Here is a 26,806-nt window from a genome sequence, read left to right as displayed (position 1 = left end):
AACACAGAGCTGCTCCCCTAAGAACTCTTTGTTACCCTAGGATCTTCCCACGATCTCTTAACAATAAAGAAAACACAGGAAGAGAGTACACTAATGAGACCTGGAAGGGAGTCTCTCTGATGCACACAGAGAGGGCTGTCTGTTAGAAAGAGTCCAAGAGTCCCCAGACATAATACAGGATGCGGTCAAAGACTGCAGACATGATACAAGAGACAGAGACTGCAATCATAGTACAGGAGATGGTCAAAGACTGCAGACATAGTGCAGGAGATGGTCAGAGACTGCAGACATAATACAGGAGATGGTCAGAGACTGCAGGCATAATACAGGAGATGGTCAGAGACTGCAGACATGATACAAGAGATGGTCAGAGACTCCAGACATAGTATAGGAGATGATCAGAGACTGCAGACATGGTACAAGAGGCGATCAGAGACTTCAAACATGATAAAAGAGATGGTCAGAGACTGCAAACATGTTACAGGAGATGGTCAGAGTCTGTAGACATAGTACAGGAGATGGTCAGAGACTGCAGACATAGTACAGGAGATGGTCAGAGACTGCAGACATGATACAAGAGATGGTCAGAGACTGCAGACATGATACAGGAGATGGTCAGAGACTCCAGACATGGTACAGGAGATGATCAGTGACTGCAGACATGGTACAAGAGGTGATCAGAGACTTCAGACTTGGTAAAGGAGATGGTCAGAGACTGCAGACATGTTACAGGAGATGGTCAGAGTCTGTAGACATAGTACAGGAGATGGTCAGAGACTGCAGACATGATACAAGAGATGGTCAGAGACTGCAGACATGATACAGGAGATGGTCAGAGACTGCAGACATGATACAGGAGATGGTCAGAGACTCCAGACATGGTACAGGAGATGATCAGAGATTGCAGACATGGTACAAGAGGTGATCAGAGACTTCAGACATGGTAAAAGGAGATGGTCAGAGACTGCAGACATAGTACAGGAGATGGTCAGAGACCGCAGACATGATACAAGAGATGGTCAGAGACTGCAGACATAGCACAGGAGATGGTCAGAGACTGAAGACATGATACAGGAAATGGTCAGAGACTGCAAACACAGTGCAGGAGATGGTCAGAGACTGCAGACATGATACAGGAGATGGTCAGAGTCTGTAGACATAGTACAGGAGATGGTCAGAGACTGCAGACATAGTACAGGAGATGGTCAGAGACTGCAGACATGATACAAGAGATGGTCAGAGACTGCAGACATGATACAGGAGATGGTCAGAGACTGCAGACATAGCACAGGAGATGGTCAGAGACTGAAGACATGATACAGGAAATGGTCAGAGACTGCAAACACAGTGCAGGAGATGGTCAGAGACTGCAGACATGATACAGGAGATGGTCAGAGACTGCAGACATGATACAGGAGATGGTCAGAGACTGCAGACATGATACAGGAGATGGTCAGAGACTGCAGACATAGTGCAGGAGATGGTCAGAGACTGCAGACATGATACAGGAGATGATCAGAGACTGAAGACATAGTACAGGAGATGGTCAGAGACTGAAGACATGATACAGGAGATGGTCAGAGACTGCAGACATGATACAGGAGATGGTCAGAGACTGCAGACATGATACAGGAGATGGTCAGAGACTGCAGACATAGTACAGGAGATAGAGACTGCAGACATGATACAGGAGATGGTCAGAGACTGCAGACATAGTACAGGAAATGGTCAGAGACTGCAGACATGATACAGGAGGTGGTCAGAGACTGCAGACATAGTACAGGAGATGGTCAGAGACTGCAGACATGATACAGGAGATGGTCAGAGACTGCAGACATAGTGCAGGAGATGGTCAGAGACTTCAGACATGATACAGGAGATGGTCAGAGACTGCAGACATGATACAGGATATGATCAGAGACTGCAGACATAGTGCAGGAGATGGTCAGAGACTGCAGATATGATACAGAAGATGGTCAGAGACTGCAGACATAGTGCAGGAGATGGTCAGAGCCTGCAGACATAATACAGGAGATGGTCAGAGATTGCAGACATAGTACAGGAGATGGTCAGAGACTGCAGACATGGTACAAGAGGTGATCAGAGACTTCAGACATGGTAAAGGAGATGGTCAGAGACTGCAGACATGATACAGGAGATGGTCAGAGACTGCAGACATGATACAGGAGATGATCAGAGACTGCAGACATAGTGCAGGAGATGGTCAGAGACTGCAGACATTATACAGGAGATGATCAGAGACTGCAGACATGATACAGGAGATGGTCAGAGACTGCAGACATAGTACAGGAGATGGTCAGAGACTGCAGACATGATACAGGAGATGATCAGAGACTGCAGACATGATACAGGAGATGGTCAGAGACTGCAGACATGATACAGGAGATGGTCAGAGACTGCAGACATGGTACAGGAGATGGTCAGAGACTGCAGACATGATACAGGAGATGGTCAGAGACTGCAGACATGATACAGGAGATGGTCAGAGACTGCAGACATAGTACAGGAGATGGTCAGAGACTGCAGACATAGTACAGGAGATGGTCAGAGACTGCAGACATAGTACAGGAGATGGTCAGAGACTGCAGACATGATACAGGAGATGGTCAAAGACTCCAGACATGGTACAGGAGATGATCAGAGACTGCAGACATGGTACAAGAGGTGATCAGAGACTTCAGACATGGTAAAGGACATGGTTAGAGACTGCAGACATGATACAGGAGATGGTCAAAGACTCCAGACATGGTACAGGAGATGGTCAAAGACTCCAGACATGGTACAGGAGATGATCAGAGACTGCAGACATGGTACAGGAGATGATCAGAGACTGCAGACATGATACAGGAGATGGTCAGAGACTGCAGACATAGTACAGGAGATGGTCAGAGACTGCAGACATGATACAGGAGATAGTCAGAGACTGCAGACACAGTACAGGAGATGGTCAGAGACTGCACACATGATACAGGAGATGGTCAGAGACTGCACACCTGATACAGGAGATGGTCAGAGACTGCAGACATAATACAGGAGATGGTCAGAGACTGCAGACATAATACAGGAGATGGTCAGAGACTGCAGACAAGATAGGATAGATGGTCAGAGACTGTAGACATGATACAAGAGATGGTCAGAGACTGCAGACATGATACAAGAGATGGTCAGAGACTGCAGACATGGTACAGAAGCTGGTTAGAGATTGCAGACATGATACAAGAGATGGTCAGAGACTGCAGACATGATACAAGAGATGGTCAGAGACTGCAGATATGCTACAAGAGATAGTCAGAGACTGCAGACATGATACAAGAGATGGTCAGAGACTGCAGACATGATACAAGAGATGGTCAGAGACTGCAGACATGATACAAGAGATGGTCAGAGACTGCAGACATGATACAAGAGATGGTCAGAGACTGCAGACATGATACAAGAGATGGTCAGAGACTGCAGACATGATACAAGAGATGGTCAGAGACTGCAGACATTATACAAGAGATGGTCAGAGACTGCGGATATAATACAGGAGATGGTCAGAGACTGCGGACATAATACAGGAGATGGTCAGAGACTGCAGACATTATACAAGAGGTGGTCAGAACAAGAAGATGGTCAGAGACTGCAGTTCCTATGGACGTTAGTAGATAATGGCCGATCGGCCCTCTCACCTGACCCAGCGATACAGCAACGGTTCCTCTGATCAGGAGTCAGCTCACTCTGAATTGCCCGTGGTGACTCCGCTGGGTAGCACCCAGATCTGTATTCCGGCAATGACTCCATTCCTTTCTCCACCAGGGATGGCGCTAGGCTGTGTGGCTTTCCCTCTGGCGGCGCAGGGCAGCAGCGTTCCCTCTCTGATGGTGTTCCCTCAGCACTCCCCTCTCCCTCTGGAGTCCAGGGTGTACTTCCCTGAAAGCTTTCCCAGGCTCCTGTCTCTCTCTCTCTCCCATTCAGCTGAGCATGCTGTGTGGGCTGCAGTTTCCGTGTTACAGTGGGGCTGTCAGTCCTCGGGACTACATGTCCCACAATCCTCTTCTATGCTCCTTTTTCTATTCTATTTTTTCCCTGGCTGATATGAAGGCAGGGGAAGAAACATAGTGGGAGGCTGTGCCGGCCAGCACCGCTCACTAGTATAGCAGTGCACGTGCAGAGGAGAGGGAGGGGAAGGGGCAAAAGAAGAGCCCGCAGCTGCAGTGTAGACCCCCCCAGGAGAACCCCCCTCCACTAGTACAGACCCCCACAGGACAAACCCCCCCTCCATTAGTACAGACCCCCCACCAGGACAAACCCCCCTCCATTAGTACAGACCCCCAGGACAAACCCCCCTCCATTAGTACAGACTCCCCCGGACAAACACCCCCCCTCCATTGGTACAGACCCCCCAGGATAAACCCCCTCCTTTAGTACAGACCCCCCCAGGACAAATCCCCCCTCCATTAGTACAGACCACCACCCAGGAGAAACCCCCCTGCATTAGTACAGACCCCCCCAGGACAAATCCCCCATTCATTAGTACAGACCCCCCAGGACAACCCCCCTCTATTAGTATGGACCCCAACAGGACAAACCCCCCCTCCATTAGTACAGACCCCCCAGGACAAACCCCCCCTCCATTAGTACAGACCCCCCTAGGACAAATCCCCGCCATTAGTACAGACCCGCCAGGACAAATCCCCCCTTCATTAGTACAGACCCCCCCAGGACAACCCCCCTCCATTAGTACAGACCCCCACCAGGACAAAGCCCCCTCCATTAGTACAGACCCCCCAGGAGAACCCCCCCCCTCCATTAGTACAGACCCCCCACCAGGACAAAACCCCCCTCCATTAGTACAGACCCCCCAGGACAACCCCCCCATTAGTGCAGACCCCCCCAGGGCAAGATCCCTCCATTAGTACAGCCACCCCCAGGACAAATCCCCCTTCATTAGTACAGACCCCCCAGGACAACCCCCCCTCTATTAGTACAGACCCCCCAGGACAAGCCCCCCATTAGTACAGACCCCCCACCAGGACAAATCCCCTCCATTAGTACAGACCCCCCACCAGGACAAACCCCCCTCCTTTAGTACAGACCCCCCAGGACAACCCCCCATTAGTGCAGACCCCCCAGGGCAAGATCCCTCCATTAGTACAGCCACCCCCAGGACAAATCCCCCCTTCATTAGTACAGACCCCCCAGGACAACCCCCCCTCCATTAATACAGACTCCCCCAGGACAAACCCACTCCATTAGTACAGACCCCCCAGGACAAGCCCCCCATTAGTACAGACCCCCCCAGGACAACCCCCCCATTAGTACAGACTCCCCACCAGGACAAACCCCCCTCCCTTTAGTACAGACCCCCCCCAGGACAAGCCCCCCCATTAGTACAGACCCCCCCAGGACAACCCCCCATTAGTACAGACTCCCCACCAGGACAAACCCCCCTCCCTTTAGTACAGACCCTCCCAGGACAAATCCCACCTTCATTAGTACAGACCCCCCCCAGGACAACCCCCCTCCATTAGTACAGACCCCCCACCAGGACAAAGCCCCCTCCTTTAGTACAGACCCCCCGGGACAATGCCCCCCCTCTATTGGTACAGACCCCCCACCAGGACAAAGCCCCCTCCTTTAGTACAGACCCCCCCGGGACAATGCCCCCCCCTCTATTGGTACAGACCCCCCACCAGGACAACCCCCCCATTAGTACAGACTCCCCCAGGACAACCCCCCATTAGTAGACTCCCCCAGGACAACCCCCCCCATTAGTACAGACCCCCCAGGACAACCCCCCATTAGTAGACTCCCCCAGGACAACCCCCCCATTAGTACAGACCCCCCAGGACAACCCCCCCATTAGTACAGACCCCCCAGGACAAATCCCCCTCGATTAGTACAGACCGCCCCAGAGACAAACCTCCCTCTATTAGTACTCTAGCTAGAGACCCATTAAAACCCGGGCGGCAGCTAGAGAGGACAGTGTGCAGCCGCGCCGCCCGGGAGAAGAGCAGTTGTCTAGACAGGCTTGGGCGGGCCGCGGGAGTGAGAGACAGAGGAGGAGAACCTGTGTGTGTCAGCCTATCAGGCTGCAGGCACGGACCGCTCTCCCCCTCAGCGAAGTCACTGAGCGGCTGGTCTCTCTCCACACAGAGACCAGCCGCTCCGATGTCCGGCGGCTGCTCTCCTTCTCTGACAGGAGAAGGAGGGAGGGGGGGATGGGCTCTAGCAGCAGCGAAAAAAACATAGCGGCCGCTCCGCGGCCGTGACCTGTGGTGAGAGCCTGCTCTGGACACGGAGAGGAGGAGGGAGGGGAGCACTCTGGCGCTTCAGCGCCCCCACCTCTCTGGCGCCCGGGTGCACTGCACCCCGTGCACCCGCCTGGGACCGGCCCTGATTTGACCTCTCAACTCGATTCAAGATTCAAATCGATTTTTTTCCCAGCCCTACTAGTACCCCATCGGTGGTATCAATGGGGGGAAAAGTGCACCATTATTGGAATCAATGGGAGGAATAGTGCCCCATCATTGGTGTCAGTGCTAATAATAGTGCCCCATCGTTGGGTTCACTAGGATTAATAGTGCCCCATCGTCGGTATCAATGGGAGGTATAGTGCACAATTATTGGAATCAATGGGAGGAATTGTGCTCCATCATTGGTGTCAGTGGTAGTAATATTGCCCCATCATTGGTGTTAGTGGGAGGAATAGTGCCCCATTATTATTATCGATTGGAGGAATAGTCCCATCATTGGTTGCTGACAGTGGGGGGACTAATGCCCCAAGGGCCAGGTAAAAGCAAGCAAAGGGCCGCATCTGGCCCCCGGGCCGCAGTTTGGAGACCACTGATCTATGATGGGCTCAGGTTGCTTAACCCCCACTGTGCTTTGGGACACAAGAGAAGGAGAAAAGTAATAACATGAAAACCCGAATCCTGCAGGAATTAGCACTTCCACCTTTTCTTATTATGAGGTTCAAGGGGCATCGGTTGAATCTATAAGTAAAGTGAAAACCCCTATTGGGAAGTGCCAGTGGCCTCCAAGATTAGGGATCACTGCTACATTAGTAACATTTGTAGATAAATAACATTCCTGTGTGTTCATTAAAGTGATTGATATGTCTGTGATTTGTCTAGTTTCACAGTGAGCGTTTGTGTCCAGACCTCGGGGAAAAGTCTACCCAACACCTTGAGTAAGAATAATTCATATACCTTATTTGCATACCATGTACATACTCTTATAGGGCTTGTATATACTGCCAATTTTCCTTACCCATGTTCTACTGTACTTAACATACTGTGCACCAAATTAGACTGGTGTAGCATGTAAGTCACCCCCTTGCTAGATTATTACGTGTAAAGCTACCCATACACTTTAGAACCTAATTGTACAACATTTTTAGAAGTATCAAAAACTATCAAAGCTATGTAGCATGAGGATTTGCCTTTAAATTGATAATAAAGAATATTTTTTTTTAATTAACCACTTCAGCCCCGGAAGGATTTGCCCCCTTCCTGACCAGAGCACTGCGTCGCTTTAACTGACAATTGCGCGGTCGGGCGACGCTGTATCCAAACAAAATTGACGTCTTTTTTTCCCCACAAATAGAGCTTTCTTTTGGTGCTATTTAATCGCCTCTGTGGTTTTAATTTTTTGCGCTATCAACAAAAAAAAAAGCGACAATTTAAAAAAAAAAAAGCAATATTTTTAACTTTTTGCTATAATAAATATCCCCAAAAATATATAAAAAAGCAATTTTTACCTCAGTTTAGGCCAATATATATTCTTCTACATATTTTTAGTAAAAAAAAAAATCGCTATAAGCGTATATTGATTGGTTTGCGCGACATTTATAGCGTCTACAAAATAGGGGATAGATTTATGGCATTTTTATTGTTATTTTTTTTTATTAGTAGTGTCGGCGATCTGCGATTTTTATCAGGACTGCGACATTATGGCGGACAGATCGGACACTTTTGACACTATTTTGGAACCATTGTCATTTATACAGCGATCAGTGCTATAAAACTGCATTGATTACTGTGTAAATGACCCTGGCAGGGAAGGGGTTAACCACTAGGGGGCGATGAAGGAGTTAAGTGTGTCCTAGGGAGTGATTCTAACTGCGGGGGGGAGGGGCTTCAACACACATGGCAGCGATCACTGCTCTCGATGACAGAGAGCAGTGATCTCTATCATGACACAAGGCAGAACGGGGAAACACTTTGTTTACAAAAGCATCTCATTGTTCTACCTCTCCGTGACACGATTGCGGGGACCCGGCAGACATTGAGTCCGCGGGACCCGCGGTCACGGAGAACACGGCGAGCTTGCCCGCACTGCCACTTCTTAAAGGGGACGTACCTGTACGCCCTTTTGCCCACCAGTGCCATTCTGCCGACATAAATCGGCATGCGCTGGTCAGCAAGCGGTTAAAATAAAAAAGATGTTATACTTACCTGCTCTGTACAATACAGTCCCTCAGCTCCTCTTGTTTTAGTCCCACACTGGCACTGTCCGTTCCTCATTGCTCCGGGTGCCCCCTTAGCAAGCCGTGTACTATGGGGGCACCTGTGCAGACACGCTCCCAATCCAGGCTGTGTACGTCCACACACAACGCCGGTAAGCCACGCCCCTGCACCCTCCTAACAAGAGTTTGCCAGCAGCAGAAGCCCACGGCTCCCTCTGCTCTCCCAACCCAGTGTCTCCTGTGAGACCAGGAAGTGAGGAGAACGGTGCTGAAGCGGGGACAGTGCTGGATCAATGAGAGGAGCCAGATAAGTGTTTAGGGCCAGAGGAGGTTAGGACAGATAGTGGAGCATTTTTTACCTTAATGCAGGGATTGCGTTAAAATAAAAAAACTGTTTGACTTTTGAACCACTTCAAACATTCAATTTAATTTATATTCAGTCAGACTCGCTCTCACTCTACACAGTTATTTGTAGATCTAATGAAGATTGTACACTCCAGTTGTGTTGTGTATGCTCAGATTGAGGCTCATAAATAATAGCAGTGTAATGAAATATCAGAAATCCAGTTGATTGCTCATTTATCTAAAGCTGGCAACACACACAATTACAAACATTACAACCTAATTGTACAATTTTTGGAAATCTTCTTTAGATACAACGGCTGTGCAGTATGAGGGCCTGCCTTACCTGACTGGATACAAATTGACTAGATGGTTTAGGCCTTGTCTGTTGATGGTAGGCCCCTGCACTATTTGTATGTACACTGTGTTGTCAAAAGTTTTGGGACGTCTGCCTTTACACACACATGAACTTTAATGGCATCCCAGTCTTAGTCTGTAAGGTTCAATATTGAGTTGGCCCACCCTTTGCAGCTATAACAGCCTCAACTCTTCTGGGAAGGCTGTCCACAAGGTTTAGGAGTGTGTCTATGGGAATGTTTGACCCTTCTTCAAGAAGCGCATTTGTAAGGTCAGGCACTGATGTTGGGGTGGGGTGGAGGAACTTGACTGGCCTGTACAAAGTCCTGACCTCAACCCGACAGAACACCTTTGGGATGAATAATCCCAACATCAGTGCCTGACCTTACTAATGCGCTTTTGGAAGAATGGTCAAACATTCCCATAGACACACTCCTAAACATTGTGGACAGCCTTCCCAGAAGAGTTGAAGATGTTATAGCTGCAAAGGGTGAGCCAACTCAATATTGAACATTACAGACCAAGACTGGGATGCCATTAAACTTCATGTGCCTGTAAAGGCAGGCGTCCTAATACTTTTGACAATATAGTGTATGTATATATTTGTACAGTTGTACCTGACTGTTTGTCGATTCCTTGGGTAAGCTTGTTTGTCGACTCCTTGGGTAAGCTCTATGGACCTGGACTGGTACACTTGAATGCTTTTTCTTGACAGTTTTTTTATGAGGTAGGTCACCAGGTCTTTCCTCAACCCATGCCAATTGCTCAGGCTTGGGACCGGCATGTAGACTGTGATAACACATGTAATAAGCCAAATTGTACCACTAGCATTGTATATACTAGAGCCAATTTAGACAGGAGCCAAAGCAGAACTACACTGTATATGAGCATAGCTCCCAACTGTCCCTGATTTTGAGGGACTGTCCCTGATTTGGAGCAATGTCCCTCTGTCCCTCATTCCTCCTCATTTGTCCCTCATTTTGGTCTGGTCTGTATAGTTGTATATAAAATGCACTTTTTATCTTTCAAAAAGTGTTTCCCAGTGCTAAAACTTTCATCCAATTTCTAAATTGCTGCATTTGTACATTTTAAAAGCCAATATAAAGGAATAGTAGTGGTAAAAAAAGAAAAGCACTTGTGGATTTAAAGTGGATGTAAACCCGAAATTTTTTTTTTTTTTTTTTTTTTTTTATATCATACTGTAGACTATAAGATTTCCTATCATTTGAGCCCAGTCTTGCCACACAGAGTTAATCCATCTCTGAGCAATCCTCTTTTATTGTTCAGTGAGACAATTCTTGACAAACTGAGAAAAACTTTGTCAAATACTCCCCTTTATTGTGAGTGACAGCCTAAGACATGCATTATTTTTTAATTCCCTCCCACTCCTTTCTTCGGCAGCTCTGCAAGGATTGGCTGTTCCACACCTCAGCATGATTTGGCATGCTGAAGTCATGTGGTTACTTTCCTGTCTTTTCACTGGATGTTAGAGATCATAGCAGAAGTTCAGTGTAAGAAATACACAGGAGAAAATGCATATTGACAAGGAGAGTGTAGAGGTGGGCGGGGAGTCTACTGACATCACGACTCCACCCACCGAGCTCCAGACAACAGACCCACCCACAGAATATGCAGTTTTTCGGCTCTCATAACAGACAGAGGGGAGACATTTGACAGGTAAAGATACATGCAGGAGGCATATATATCCTTATAGATAACCCCTATGGCAGTAGTTTAGAAAGGAGGACATTGGGTTAAATCCACTTTAATTAACCTTTTTTTGGGTTAATTCTCCTTTAAGGAGGTGTGGCAGGGGGCATATCCTATGCCAACATACATTTGCTAGTAGGTGTCCCTCATTCCCATCTCAAAATGTTGGGAGGTATGTATGAGCACCACAAACCAAAACACTATTTCATTCATTTTTTAGTATTCAAAGCAAACTCCCCCATCCATTCATGTTTCCATGCTTTACTTTGCTGAGAAATCATATTGAAAATCACCCCGCTAGCAATTATGGCCGTGGCCATCTTGAGTAAGGGCAGATGATTCATGTAGCATTTACTTCCTGAAGTCCATCTGCCCTTAGGCATGCAGCCAGGAGGGTGTGCTTAGCTGAGAAAACAGAACAAACAAATGGCCACTGCCCTCACCTATAACTGGCCTTTGCTGCAAGGAGCACATGGAAGGGTGGCGCATGTCAAACAAAACCAAAGAAAATTCCCAGCTCAATTTACCGATCAGCCTGCAACCAAACTGAATTATCCTGTCTAACAGTATTCTTTAAAAACAGGGGTTTAGTTTGCACATATTTGCAAATACATGCATAAGCTGCAGAGCCACTTCACGGCACCCCAGAATTATCTGCAGTCCTAACTCTATTTGAGAGCCTCCACAGTGGAAGCACATGCATTATAATAGATGAATATAATGAATATTGGATATTAGCGGAGAAAACCCCTCCTCCCCTTCTGAAGACTCCTGGGATGTATGACATCATTTGCCTAGGCCTGAAAACCAGGAAGTAACTGAAAATGTTTTAAACAAGTAAATATGATATACTTTCCTATCTTTTTACTAATGCTAGCAGCATAATAATCATTGTTGATAGAGAGAGAGACTCTCCCTCCTCATTGTCTGAGACAGCTGTCAATCAAAGTCAGTGTGCCAACGAGGAGAGAGAGGGGGCAGAGCCGATCCACGGCTCCATATCTGAATGGACACACAGAGCAGTGCCTTGGCTCAGGTGCCCCCATAACAAGTTGCTTGCTGTAGAGGCACTCGGCAGGAGGGGCCAGGAGCGTCGGCGAGGGACAAGAGAAGAGGAGGATCTGGACTGCTCTGTGCAAAACCACTGTACAGAGCAGGTAAGTATAACATGTTTATTATTTTCAAACTGAAAAAACAAGACTTTAATATCACTTTAAGCTACCAGCACGTCTTTGTAGTGTGGGAAACAACCCATGCAAGTACTGGGATTACATGCAAACTCGATGTAGATAATGTTCTGGCTGAAATTTTAACCAAGGACTGCAGTGTTGAAAGGCACCTGCAGTATATAGTGACTGATAAATCTAAATGAGAGATTATCCAAAATAATTGCAATGATTATGTTCATCTTTAGAATATTCTGGAAGGATTATTTGTAGGAAAGATCTTTCTGTAGCTGGCCATACACATTACAATGTGATTGTACAATCTACATTATCCTGAGATATATTTTCACATTCATTCATTCTTCATTTGCTGACCTGGGGCAATGCCGTATTGCAATAAATCAGCTTCCAGCTAGAGATAGGAGTTGGTAAGGGTTTGAATCTAATTGGTGGCTGGGGTGATTGGAGGTAATGGTAAACATAGGTAAAGATTTGTTAGTATGGTTTAATAAGGTTTGTTTGTTTAATGCAGAGATGTTGGGTATCATTCTTGCCTAACTGAACACCCGTTATGTCACCTTGTCTCTTTATCAAGGCCTCTCTGCTGACATCCAGCTGGACAGCCAGAAGAGCCGAGTTTTCCGCAGAACCCTCTTCACCGATTCATTGCAGCCCAGCAAAAAAATCACTATGGAGAGCCAGAGCAATTTACAGCAAACCTGCACCAATATCGAGGCCAAACTGCGGGTGTGTGTCTGTCATCAAATTTCACATTTAACCTTAATCAGCTTAGCACTTGTTAGCATTACCAAATCATGGTGTTATTTTTAGTAAACACGTACCCTTTTGTTGTGAACAGTTGCTTCCTTTAATAATTCTGGCCATATATCATGTAGTAGCTTGTAGGGGAGGTAGGTGTTGTGTGGTGGTCGTCACGTCCTCTATGTTCCCCTCCTTGTTGGGCGCCAAGTGAAGGTCACATGAGAGCCCTACCCTAGGGTGGGTTCTTCTGGTCTAAGCTAATCACTTTGTACAGGGTCACTGACGTGCACATGGGGTACCTTTACTTGAGCCACGCTCATGACAAGGTAGATGACAGACATGAAGAAACTCTAATGCCGCGTACACACGGTCAGACTTTTCGTCTACAAAAGTCCGACGGACGCCGATGGACTAAAGCTGGCTGACAATCCGATCATGTGTGGGCTTCCCCGGACTTTCAGCAGACTTTCAGCTGACTTTTCCAGCTGCAAATCTGACGGACTTTAGATTTGGAACATGCTTCAAAACTTGACGTCGTAACTACGCCGGACCCAGAAATCCGCTCGTCTGTATGCTAGTCCGACGGACAAAAACCCACGCTAGGGCAGCTATTGGCTACTGGCTATCAACTTCCTTATTTTAGTCCGGTGTACGTCATCACGTATGAATCCGCCGGACTTTTGTGTGATCGTATGTAGGCAAGTCCATTCGTTAGAAAGTCTGCCGCAAGTCCGCCAAAAGTCCGCCAAAAGTCTGACAAAAGTCCGCCAAAAGTCTGACAAAAGTCCGCCAAAAGTCTGACAAAAGTCCGTCGAAAGTCTGTCGGACAGGCTGTCGGACTTTTGTAGCCGAAAAGTCCGACCGTGTGTACGCGGCATAATAAGCTCTCACTTGATGTACTAAGTATCACCTTGGTTACTTGTGCATTTAGGAGAGACACACGCAGAGCCAATGCCCTCTTCACCTGTCCACCTGTATCACCGCTACCTCACTCCCAGTAATGGGTCCCGCTGTGCACCTAGTGCAGACTCCATGCGTGCAGTTTATTTAACTCTTCCGTACCTGTGTACAGGATGAGAGCTCTGGCAGTGCAGATTTGCTCCTGTTGCTATGGGAGACAGATCGCAGCCAAAGGAGTGTCTACAATATCTCCCTCGTTGAAAGAGGCTATCTCACCTGCCACACGTACACACTTAATGACAGGCTGCTAGAGAAACCTTTGTTAGCCTTGGTAACCATTTGTGTCTTCCCACTCTATGAACTCCTTGTATTGATGACTTCATACCCCAATGTTTTAGTGACCCGAGCTGTAGACTTTATGTGCCGGTTACATACATTGCACCTCTTTAGTAACTTCAGACCAGGCAAAAGCAAAGTTTCAAAAGCTTTACTCAAAGTATAAATTAACATGATGGCAATGACAATTGACTGTCCAAGATAAAGTGCAAACATTCCATAACATCCCTAGTCCCAGTAACTACAGGTTTATGGCTGCCCCAGCATACCTGTGCAAGCAAAGTCCAATGCTGGCTAAGTCCATGTCTGGAATTTAGCTCCAGCTTCAGCAGGACATGGGTTATTCAGACTCCGGCAACGTCACCAGGCAGAGCATTCCTCTCTGAGTGTGTGTAAGTCCTGTCCCATCCCTTCACCCCAGGATGCAGACCTCGTTCCTTTTATAGCACACAGGACAAGAAGGTCGCACCCAAGAAAAACCCGGGAGTGCAGTTAACCCCTAACTTCCTGTTCTGGCAACAGTAACCACTACCTGCCTACACGCTCGATTCCCTCATCAACACAGTCAGTCTTCATGGGGGAATCTCTCCTGCTGCACAATTGTATTCACACAGTGGGATGTTTCCCTGCTGTCAGAATACAATGATCACTTCTGCCTGCTATAGCTAAAAAAAAAAACAATTTCAGTACAACCAGCCTGCCCATAGATGAATCAAAATTTGGCCACTACCTGCTACGAATTTCAATCCGTCCATGGCCGGCTTAACTTAAAGCAGGCATCCTGGGTCCCACTAACTCTCAGCACTGTGATCATTTCATAGCAATATACTGTATATACAGTAGGTATGTGAACACAAGTTAATTAACCCAACAACAAGAAGATCTAGGGGTGTTCAATTTGCATATGGCATTTCAAGAAGGATTTCTGCCCCACCATATATCTCAATCCAATGTACAGAGCCTAAAACTAACCTGAGCCTATATAAATTCTATCCTGTGATTATTTCAGGGTGACAATGAGTTTAAGGATAAGCTGAGCCCAATAGTTGTCAGTGTGAACTTCAGTTTGAACACTGCACCATCTTCTAGCGTCTTACCACCTATAATAAACGGGAACACCTTCCTACAAGAGCAGGTGAGCTATGGATAATGTAGACCCAGAGCCAGGTACACTGATACTAATATAAGTACTTGCGTCAAGTCTCATGGTGTAATCAAATCCATTTTGTAAAAAATTTATTTCCCTGGCCTTGTGTTTTAGATACATATATTACTGGATTGTGGAGAAGACAATATCTGCATTCCTGACCTGCAGCTAAAGGCCAACTGGTAAGTTCACCTCCAACATATCATGATCAGTCCTCCCAGCCTTGAGTTCCCTTGCCTTAAATTAGACCTTTCAGTAGTTTTACAGTTCTGTATGAATACATTCTTGGTATGTTATAATATACAGAAATAAGAACATGCCACCTTTATCATTAAAAAGTAGTCCGAGTTCCAGTCTATTGACTTTATCTAGGCTGCAATGATGTCATCAGTCTGCTGCAGGCAGGAGGGTGCACTTCTTCAAATACAAGTGGAGGCGCAAAAACTTGGAACCATAAGTTACCCAATAACAATAAATCTGTAATAAATGCACAGTCTATTTAAGTCCATGTGCAGGGTGATATGAGGGGGTTAAAAGTCCAGAGCTGCCATCATATCGGCAGGGCTGGTGCAAGGATTTTTGACACCCTAGGCGAAACCTCATTTTGCCGACCCCCCCGGCTCCAACCCTGACTCCACTCCCTTTGCCCTGTCCATGTATACCCCACCTTTTAATGAAGCGCCCATCAAATGTAGCCTCACCAGCGCATATCAATGCAGCCTACCAGTCCTCATCAAATGTAGCCTCACCAGCGGCCATCAATGCAGCCTACCAGCGCCCATCAACGCAGCCTCACCAGTGCCCATAAAAAGCAGCCTACCAGTGGCCATCACTGAATGTTTGCTTGCTTACATTCATTCAGGAGTCGGGACACAGACACAGTCCTCCATCGTCGCTGTGCCTCTGACACTATCTGCAAACTGAGCGGCGGCTGCCTGCTGATGCTGAGACTTAGTTGCTTGCTGCAGAGAGAAGAGAGTAGGAACACCAGTGGCTGGGCACCCTAGGCAGCAGTGCGCCCTAGGCAGCTGCCTAGTTTGCCTAATGGTAGCACCGGCCCTGCATATCGGAACAGAAACCAATTTCCAGGAACTTGGGTGCAATTCTTTAGTCTCTACTCCCCTACTGATCAGACTGTACATTATATCTTTTGTAGCAAGTCACAAAGTGAGGGGTTGCAGTAGGGGCTGATCTGTGTCAGACACACAGCCAACAACTGCAATAGCATCTCAGCCCAGGAAGTAAATGTTGACCCTGGATGAGGCTTGAACACAGATGGATCAGTTCTTCTGGGAAGAAACACAGCTGTCAGGGGGAGTACTGTGATCTCCATGAGAGACATTCAGCACCTCAAGGTGTTACAATTTCAAATTACTTAGCATACATGCTTTTAACATGTAAAAATATATCTGATGCTATGTCCACATTAAGCAATATTTTAAACAATCATCTCATTATAAGACATCACTGATTTATGTTTGATAAAGAATTTGGAGGAATTTTTAGTCTTTCACAATGTATTAGCAGAATATTATATCATCCACACAATGCACTTTTGAGGCATTGCATCCATTGTTGCTAGATTATACATGTAGCTGGGTGCTTAGCTAGCAGGGATGAAGCAACTACTGAGACATCAAATTGCAGCTGCTCTATGTGTTCACATAGGACGTATGTGCTGATCTAGCCAGTGCTGTTTCTCTTCCATCCACTAGAGAGAGCCTGTGGGACATGAAGAACCTGAGAGACTCTGATGCATAAGTTATCGCTTGTGGGAAACCAAGATCACCAGGGGGACTTGGCTATTGTGGCAGATGGGGGAAAGACTTCAATGCCCAGGAGTGGGGATAACAAGGGAAGGACCAGGGTTAGTCTTTCTTGGAAAAAAGGAAGGGCAGGCTTTTCGGGAGGACCAAGGCAGTTCACACCTCTGCTGTGTGCAGTAAAGCACCATCATCTTTGGGCCTAAAACCCCAACCTAATCTGTTGGGATCCGGTTAAACAGAGAGGAGACCCATGCTGAGAATATTGCCACAGGAGTCTATGTTTGCCTAGGATCTGGACCAGAGTTTGCTGTGCACCCAGGACTGGTGGGCAGCTGCTGGTTGGCTTTACATTACTGCTGCTAACAGTGTGAGACCAACTGTCCTGCAGGGACATTGTAACACTGCATGCTGAATTCTTAAAGGGATGGTATTTTAAGTGCACCAACACAAAATTTGGGCCCCACCAAATAGCCAACAGAAGGTTGATAGGGAGGAATCTACTGACTGCTATCACAGTGTTTTCCCATAGGTCTTTCCCTAGCCAAGGACACCCTTTGCAGGTTAAATACAAAAAGTGCACCATTGGAACAATTACCGATTGCTGTCAGACAGGTCAACTGTTTAGCCACAGTCTTATCAATATGTTGACACTATTTATTGCTGCTGTTTTTTTTTTCTTTTTTGATGTATTCGTGTGTATAACTGCCAATTTTGAGTTGCTATAACCTGATGCTTTTTAACTGTTACTCAACTTAAGGTAATAACTTTTCCCACTGACTGATACATTATTGCACAGTTTCTTACATCAAGTGCTCCCTTCGGGGATAATCGCTACAGGTGGACATTTTCTAGATATTTTGTCATATTGCATCCAAAGTACTTTTCTATTTGTTTGTCTTCTCTTATAGGGGTAAAGATCCACTTGTTATTGGAGCGGACAATCTTGTACAAATCCACTTTGATGCAGGAAACCTTGGAGAAGGGGCTTACGAAGCAGAATTGCATGCTACGCTTCCCCCTGGGGCTCATTATATGCAGATTTTGGGAGAAGCTGAGGTGTGTATATTTATAAAAATAGGCCTGATCACTTGAAGAACCTGGGACACACCCTTGATGTTGATATTGGTTTATCTCACAAAACACCTGCCTTGAGTAGAGTGGTGAAAATGGCAGAGTGGGCCTAACCCTATAATTCAACATTCCTTTCGCCGACATCTTTCATTACTCAATAACCTGTTGGCTATTTGGGTGGTGTTATGCATCTGTAACCTTAGTTCCATAAATGATGACAATGAACTTCTGTATTTTTGAACATTTTATGTTACTATGGATTTCTAGGAGAAGATTTTGTGCACTCCAAGAAAAGCGAATGACACAGAACTTGTGGTGTGTGAGCTGGGTAATCCCATGAAGAATGGAGCACAGGTGAGACATACAAGAGTGTGGATGGAACAAGGAGACGTACCACTACAGGATAGAGCAGTGGTGGTTAATTTACATGCTATAGGGGCCCCAACTGCAGCCCTTAACACCAACTTAAGTGGCCACATATAATATATTCAGTATATGTAATTCTACAGAAGACTGATAGGGACTGAGCACATACAACAGGAGATGGTCAATGTCTGTGGACATGTTACAGGGGAGATTGGAAACACAGTCACACAAGACTGCTAGAGATCACTTCCATTACAAGCCCTTTACAATCGAATGTCCCCACTCCTACTAAGGACTGCTAGGGTCTAGGAGCCGCACAACAAGTACAAAAGGGCCGCATGTGGTCAAGGGTCTGCAGATGGGGCCCTAGCGGAGTAGAGGCTTTAAAGAATCAGAAGATTATTACTTCAAGGAACCATTTTTGAGACTCTATTAGGAATTCAAATATGTGTGCTTATATTGAGCGTAACTTATGAGACCATCAATTTTGATTTCCAACCAAACAAGTAACCAAATAAAGTAGTCATACAGCCAAACTCTTTACAGTATGGAACTGACCATTGAGGTTCTTTGACAAGTTGGCTTTCCAGAGACCAGATTAGCTTTTGTTTTGTGTTAAGATATTCTTCCTCTGCCCCATGGTTTACAGCTAAGTTAAAACATTAAAATGATTTGGACCTGTGTGGACATGGAATTACATTTTGGCTGGAGTTTGCAAGCCGCCTTAACCAAGTGCTGCTTGTCCTCTTCTTTTCCATGTATAGATCAATGCAGCGCTTCTACTGAGCATCAGTGGCCTGGAAGACAGTGAAGGCAACTTCTCCTTCCCAATGCAAATCAAAAGGTGAGACCTCCAATCTGTCATATGGCTTCTAAACATCGGATTTGTGATCTTAATGATTTATCCTAAATGATCAAAATTAATGGTCTGCCTTAACATAATGCACATCAACACGTGAAATAACGTGCATTAACGAGTATGCAGTAAAACATTACAAGGGTTCAAAAGGCCCCCTAAATTCACAAGCATGCAGTGGGTATAGATAAGAATCACCCCCCCCCCCCCTTAAAATCACATTTTGTTGCTTTGCAGCCTGAAATGAAGACAGATACAGTTTTTGTTTTATCCAGCTGTATTTGCTAGTGCAAAGCTAGCTAGTAACAACCAAATGAAAGATATAACACCAACATGTCAGCAAAAAAAATAAAAAACATTCAAAAACAGAATCACTGAGTTAGAAAAAAGATCACTCCCCTCCAAAAAATGACTTGGAAACTCATTCAGGTGTAGCTAGTCACCTTCTCAATGGCACACAAAGCCATTTGACTTTCAGCTATGATCAGCTGTGGTCATTTTGATCAGCTCAGCATGAAAAGAGCTTTTCTGGAGCATTTTAGTCCCTGGTAGTGCAACTGAAGCAAACAATCAACTACGAGTGGCAGGGCACTGTCACCAGGATCTACGGGATAAAGTTGTAGACAGGCACAAGTCAGGAGATTAATACAAAAAAAATTTCAAAGGCTTTATAAATGCCTAGAAGCACAGTGAAGTCTATTATTAAGAAGTGGAAGGTATTTGGTACAGCATAGATCCTCCCTAGATCAGGACGTCGCTCCAAACTGGATTAAGGCCCCATTCACACCTGAGCATTTTGTAGCTTGAAGCCTGAAGCTACAAAACGCTGGAGGGGAAAAAATGTATTATTCTCTATGGAGATGGTTCACATCTCCACTCAAACGCCTGAACCCAGAAGCTCCAAAACGCCTGAAGCTCAAACAAGTTCTGAAACTTTTTTTTAGGCAGATTTGGGTGTTTTTATGCTTTTTACATTTTACAAATTCCTCACAAATGTGGCTTGTATGGGAGGGTTGCAAGCAAAAAGCCACTACTCAAAAAAGGCTGAGGCTAAAAACTGAGCTTTGCCAAAACGCCCCTTGAAAACTCTGAGGCCACATGGAAAAAAGTATTATGGTCGGATGAGACTAAAATGTAATTATTTGGCCATAACATCAAACGATATGTCTGGCGGAAATCCAATACAGCTCACCATCCAAATAACACCATTCCTACAGTAAAGCATGGAGGTGGTAATATCCTGTTATGGGGATGTTTCTCTGCAGCAGAGACTGGACCAATTGTCACGATAGAAGAAAAATAGATGGGGCAAAATATTGTCAAATTCTTAAGGAAATCTCTCACCCTCTGCCAGAAAGTTGTCAAAGGGAAGAAGGTTTACCTTCCAACATGACAATGACCCAAAGCACACAGCAAAAATGACCACACAGTGGCTGAAGGAGAAAAAGGTGAATATCCTCGAATGGCCTAGTCAGAGCCCAGACTTAAACCACATTGAAAATCTGTGGAATGACATGAAGACTGCAGACATATCCCAACAGACTAAAGGCTACAATTAAAGCAAAAGGTGGTTCAACAAAGTACTGACACAAGGGGGTGATCCTTTTTCCAACTCAGTGATTCTGATTTTGATTATTTTTTATTTTTTTCTGACATGTTTTTGTTCTATCCTTCACTTGGATGTTATAAGTTGCACTGAGTAAATACAGATGGATAAAAACATAAACAATGTCTGTCTCCATTTCCGGCTGCAAAGCAACAAAATGTGATTATTTTAAAGGGGTGATTCTTTTCTATACCCGCTGTATATGAGTTAGTGGTTGGTACTGTATATGAGTTAGTGGTTGCTCAATTTCCATGTGGTGGTTAAATGTTTTTTCTTGTTTGTTTCAGCCGCAACAGTCAGAATTCAAGCAGTTCGGTTGTATGGGTGCATTTAATTGTGACAGTTAAAATATCACTAGACCTTCGGGGGTAAGTGTATTAAGACTTTACTGCTGAATGCGTCAGTTTTACTTTTGAACTGCTGAGGCTGCATTGCAACAATACATGACTGACGTACAGGTAATGCAGTTGCTTTAGGTTACAAGTGGAAAAGGACCTCTTTGCCATTCTTTACATTCTTCTTCATTGTTTCTTGATCTAATACACCCTGGCAACAGGAAAGTGAGGAGCTGATTGGTTGATCAAACTATGTGCAGAGCAAAACAATGATCTTCTCGTAGTTGCTACCTTTGGGTCTGTCAAATTTGCCACTGAAAGTGTTTTGTTATATCTGTTTCATAAGTGCAAATAAAAATACAAGGTTCACCACCACAGGAACTCAGAGCCATCGTGTCCTGTGCACTCTTCCTGGAGTCCAATTTGCTCTCCCAGTTCTTTTCTTTGGACCAGGGGTCTCCAAACTCTCTAAACCAATGGCCGGTTTGTTGTCCTTCAGACTTTAGGGGGTCCGGGCTATGGCCAGCGGGAGTGGAAATTTTCCTGACATCAGTGGGAGTAAACATCGCCACATTTGGTATTAGGGGGAAGAATAGTGCCCCAGCATTGGTATCATAGGGAGGAATAGTGCCCCATTGTTGGTGTCATGAGGAGGAATAGTGCCCCATTAATTGTGTCAAAGGGAGAAATGGTGCCCCATTGTTGGTCTTGGATGTCAGAATAGTATCAGTGGGAAGAATAGTGCCCCAAGGGCCAGATAAAGGCAAGCAAAGGGCCACAGTTTGGATACCCCTGCTTTGGACTATAGAATAGTGTCTATGTTGTGGAGATTGGGATGGGGGGGTTAAGTAGTTCACAGGACACAGTATGGAAGCAGGGTCAAGCAAAAGGAACCACAGCGTGAAAAAAAAGGGGGGTGTGTATAGGGGTAGGGAATTGGGGAAGAGGGGAAGAAACCCCCCACAGTCTAAACTTCGCCACTCTTGCCATCAGGAGGTGGTTGATGAAGGAAATGTCAGTCTTTTGAGGGTAGGCCCATACTTGGACCCACAGGTCTACCTCGGCTGCTAAAAACAGAGACTGTGTCCAGATGAAACAAAAAAAACTGGTACATTGTTTAGGAGGTAAGATCTGTTAAATAGGTGGAGGAAAGGGTATAATCAATCTAATAAAACCATGTTTTTCAAATTTGCTCTTCCCTGTGGTTTGCAGAGACAAGAATGTCCTCCATCTGATATAGTTCTCCGCTTATATGTTACCAAACCTTCATTGGTGGAGATATTAGTTTCTTCCAATGGAGAGGGATGCAAGCTTTTGCCGCATTTAACAGTTGTGACATAAGCAATCTTTTATAGCGTTTGGATGACATAGGAGTCAGATGAAGTAAGTATGCTTCTGGGTCATTCCCCCAACTGGACGCCAATAAGCTTCAACACCAGATCAGGTACTCCAGACCAGAAAGGTCTTAGAATTGGACAACTCAAAAATATATGTAAGTACAGCCGTGGCCAAAGGTTTTGAGAATGACAGAAATATTAATTTTCACAAAGTCTGCTGCTTCAGTGTTTTTAGATCTTTTTGTTAGATGTTACTATGGTATACTGAAGTATAATTACAAGCATTTCATAAGTGTCAAAGGCTTTTATTGGCAATTACATTATGTTTATGCAAAGAGTCAATATTTGCAGTGTTGACTATTCTTTTTTAAGACCTCTATAATTCGCCCTGGCATGCTGTCAATCAACTTTTGGAGCAAATCCCGACTGATGGCAGCCCATTCTTGCATAATCAATGGTTGGAGTTCATCAGAATTTGTGTTTTTTTCTTTTTGTTCACCTGCCTCTTGAGAATTGACTACAAGCTCTCAATGGCATTAAGGTCTGGGGAATTTCCTGGCCATGGACCCAAAATTTCGATGTTTTGTTCCTCAAGCCACTTACTTATCACTTTTGCCTTATGACAATGTGCTCCATCATGCTGGAAAAGGCATTGTTTGTCACCAAACTGTTCTTGGATGGTTGGGAGGAGTTGCTCTCGGATTATGTTTTTGTACTATTCTTGATTCGTGGCTGTGTTCTTAGGCAAAATGGTGAGTGAGCCCACTCGCTTGACTGAGAAGCAACTCCACACATGAATGGTCTCAGGATGCTTTACTGTTGGCATGACATAAGACTGATGGTAGCGCTCACCTTTTCTTCTCCGGACAAGAGTTTTCCAGATGCCCCAATCGGAAAGGGGATTCATCTAAGAAAATGACTTTACCCCAGTCCTCAGCAGTCCTATCCCTGTACTTTTTGCAGAATATCAGTCTGTCCCTAATGTTTTTCCTAAACAGAAGTGGCTTCTTTGCTGCCCTTCTTGACACCAGGCCATCCTCCAAAAGTCTTCGCCTCACTGTGTGTGCAGAAGCACTCACACCTGCCTACCACCATTCCTGAGTAAGCTCTGCACTGGTGGTTCCCCCAATCCCACAGCTGAATCAACTGTAGAAGACGGTCCTGGCACTTACTGGACTTTCTCGGGCTCCCTGAAGCCTTCTTCACAAATGCAGTGGAAATGTTTTTTGGGGATTAAGTTCATTTTCATGGCAAAGAGGGACTTTGCAATTAATTGCAATTCATCTGATCACGCTTCATAACATTCTGGAGGATATGCAAATTGCCAGCATAAAAACTGAGGCAGCAGACTTTGTGAAAATGAATATTTGTGTCATTCTCAAAACTTTTGGCCATGGCTGTAGGTGTCCTCTTGTTGGAGACAACGCCAACACTGAGAGAGCACCTGCTGAAACATTTTTTTAAGGGTTGATGGGTTCCTGTGCCAGCATGTCAAAAAATGTAAAGCCCATTTCTTGAATGGAACAGAAAGAGATGCGGTGTGGGTGATAGGCACTATGCTTTTCTTATGGTGTTTTGAAAGACTGATGCCCAAGTCAGTTTCCCACTTTATGAGGTTTGTTTGTTTTTTAATACATCTAAAGAGTCGCTTTAACAGTTGTTCTGATAAGATACCAGCCACAGGGGAAGGGGATTGTCAAATGGACATACAGTACATTGTAAGAGGGAGCAGTGAGGCACAGCCATTATGTAACACTGTAAAGCAGGAAGCAAAACCTGGGTATGCAATGAGCAATCATGGCTGCCCCGTGTACATATATAATTACAAATTATAAAAAGAAACAAGTTTTGTAACATATTAACACACACTAATCAGATTATTTACATCAAGCTGATCACTTTAACATTGAATGTACTATTAAATCGTTTCATAAAATTTTAAGCTAATTAAAAAAAACAAAGCAATCACTCAGCTGGTAAACGTATGCATTTAGAGGAGTAAAGCTGAAAAAAGTAATACTCAATATCATTCCCCAGGAATTCGCACCCTTCTGATGTTGTACTCCCCTTACCCAACTGGAAGCCTAAAGAAGAATCTGATAAACCACAGGATAAAGGGGAGATAGTGACTCATGTCTACGAGGTAATCAGTTAAAGGGTTTTTCCATATTTTATAACCCATACCTCCCAATTGTCCCTCATTTAGAGAGACTGTTTTTCTACTGAAACCAAATCTATTTGTTCTCTTCTCTCCTCAGTTGTCCCTTTATTTGATCTGATGCATAGACCTTAATAAAAATATATAATTCAAAGTGTATGTAAAACCTAACAATAAACATATTGTGTGCTTTCTTTTGGTCTGTTAATAATACCACTAAAAGCGAGTGAGCTTATGTGTTTCTGTGCACTCTGCAAGGAGCGTTGTTGACACCTTAGCCCAGGACTACAGAACACCTCCCTTTATATTATCAAAGATGATGACGGGGGATGTTTTCTGTAATCCTGTCCTAAGGTGGCAATGCTGCTCCTCCATAAATACAATACAATGAGTCAGCGTCGCCACCCTAGGATAGGAAGTGTGAAACTGGCAGGATCACCAGTTGAAAATAAAGGAAAATAAACCTGAATAGAAAAACTAATATAATCACCAGAGTAAATTGCATTATATGACATTTTTCTTCTTGGCAAAACTGAGATTGTTAAAGACTGGCTGGGGGTTTGGGGCAATCAAGGTAGGATTTTGAATTTGCAATGGAATTGGTATGATGGTGTCAAATAAAAGTGGAGCACCCCAACAATAACTCTATTTTTATCCTTACCATTAGTTGCACAATGCTGGTCCAGGCACTGTCCATGTCACGTTGGTTATTGAGAGTCCTGAACGCTATGAAGAGGACATTTTCCTATATCCACTGCGTCTGAAGCCTGATGAACAACTGAACTGCACCTTTGCCAATCTCAACCTTTTGAAGGTCAGGAGCGTAATGCTCACATCATAAGACTAAAGGGTGGTGTTATCGACTTTATAGTCGTGGGTAAAACGCAGACTTGCCATAATTGTGCTAGAGGGAAGTTAAGACACAGTAAAAAAAGGCTTTAGGTGTTTACTTAAGGAAGAAAGTGGGAAAGGAGAGGAAGCCGCAAAGCAAAAACTGAAGGAAGAGATACAAAAATATAAACAAAGTCCAAAAGTCGTGCATGAAAGGGACAGAACATTGCCACCCTTTAGCAAGAAGTGCTTAAACAAGAACCTTCATGGCTGGATCACCACCAATTATTTTAATGAGAGGTACAGATTAGAAAATTACTTTTGAAGTTACTTCAACATGCTAAAGATTTTATGGGATTTTAATGATTGGATTTACATATCCTTTAACTATATATATATATATATATATATATATATATATATATATATATATATAGCTAAAGTATTGGTATGCCTGCCTTTACACGCACATGAATTTTAATGGCATCCCAGTCTTACTCTGTAGAGTTCAATATTGAGTTGGCCCACCCTTTGCAGCTATAACAGCTTCAACTCTTCTGGGAAGGCTGTCCACAAGGTTTAGGAGTGTGTCTATGGGAATGTTTGACCATTCTTCCAGAACTGCATTTGTGAGGTCAGGCACTGATGTTGGATGAGAAGGCCTGCCTTGCAGTCTCCATTCTAATTCATCCCTTGTTCTATTGGGTTGAGGTCAGGACTTGTGCAGGCAAGTCAAGTTCCTCCACCCCAAATTCGCTTAACCATGTCTTTATGGACCTTGCTTTATGCACTGGTCCAAATCATTTGGTGGAGAGGGGATTATGGTGTGGGGTTGTTTTTCAGGGGTTGGGCTTGGCGCCTTATTTCCAGTCAAGGGAACTCTTAAGGCATCAGCATACCAAGACATTTTGGACAATTTCATGCTCCCAATTTTGTGGGAACAGTTTGGGGATGGTGCCTTTCTGTTCCAACATGACTGCACACCAGTGCAAAACCAAGGTCCATAAAGACATGGATGAGTGAGTTTGGGCTCAGTTCACCGCGGCGAAGTGAGACGGATGTTCGGCCCCCTTCTCCCCCCCCCCCTGCAGCCAGCCTATTGAGAAAGCACAGCCGATTCGTTCATGCACAGTAGGCAACCAGCTGTGAAGCCACAAGGCTTCACTGCTGGTTTCCCTTAACCAACATGGTGGCAGCAGCACCAAAGAGTCGATTCAAAAATTGGTCTGAGTGTGGACACCGCTGAATGCCTGGACAGCTAAGTATCCTAATAGTAAAAGTCAGCAG

The 26,806-nt window shown here is 45.0% G+C and overlaps 1 protein-coding gene across 1 annotated transcript in view; it reads left to right on the top strand.

The window, feature by feature from the left end:
- LOC141114176 (integrin alpha-IIb-like) overlaps nucleotides 1-26,806 on the top strand; it is a 162,022-nt gene that overhangs the window by 111,383 nt on the left and 23,833 nt on the right. The window contains exons 16-25 of the mRNA XM_073607709.1: nucleotides 7,140-7,195; nucleotides 12,644-12,795; nucleotides 15,056-15,181; nucleotides 15,308-15,375; nucleotides 17,868-18,015; nucleotides 18,298-18,384; nucleotides 19,161-19,240; nucleotides 21,146-21,226; nucleotides 24,568-24,673; nucleotides 25,356-25,502. Of these exons, the coding sequence (XP_073463810.1) occupies nucleotides 7,140-7,195; nucleotides 12,644-12,795; nucleotides 15,056-15,181; nucleotides 15,308-15,375; nucleotides 17,868-18,015; nucleotides 18,298-18,384; nucleotides 19,161-19,240; nucleotides 21,146-21,226; nucleotides 24,568-24,673; nucleotides 25,356-25,502 (1,051 nt within the window). The remainder of the gene's footprint in view (nucleotides 1-7,139; nucleotides 7,196-12,643; nucleotides 12,796-15,055; nucleotides 15,182-15,307; nucleotides 15,376-17,867; nucleotides 18,016-18,297; nucleotides 18,385-19,160; nucleotides 19,241-21,145; nucleotides 21,227-24,567; nucleotides 24,674-25,355; nucleotides 25,503-26,806) is intronic.

Source organism: Aquarana catesbeiana, linkage group LG12 (assembly GCF_042186555.1).
Source record: "Aquarana catesbeiana isolate 2022-GZ linkage group LG12, ASM4218655v1, whole genome shotgun sequence".
NCBI classification, from domain to species: Eukaryota; Metazoa; Chordata; class Amphibia; order Anura; family Ranidae; genus Aquarana; species Aquarana catesbeiana.
Note: the sequence above shows the minus strand (reverse complement) of the source record. Positions and strands in the feature narration are given on the sequence as shown.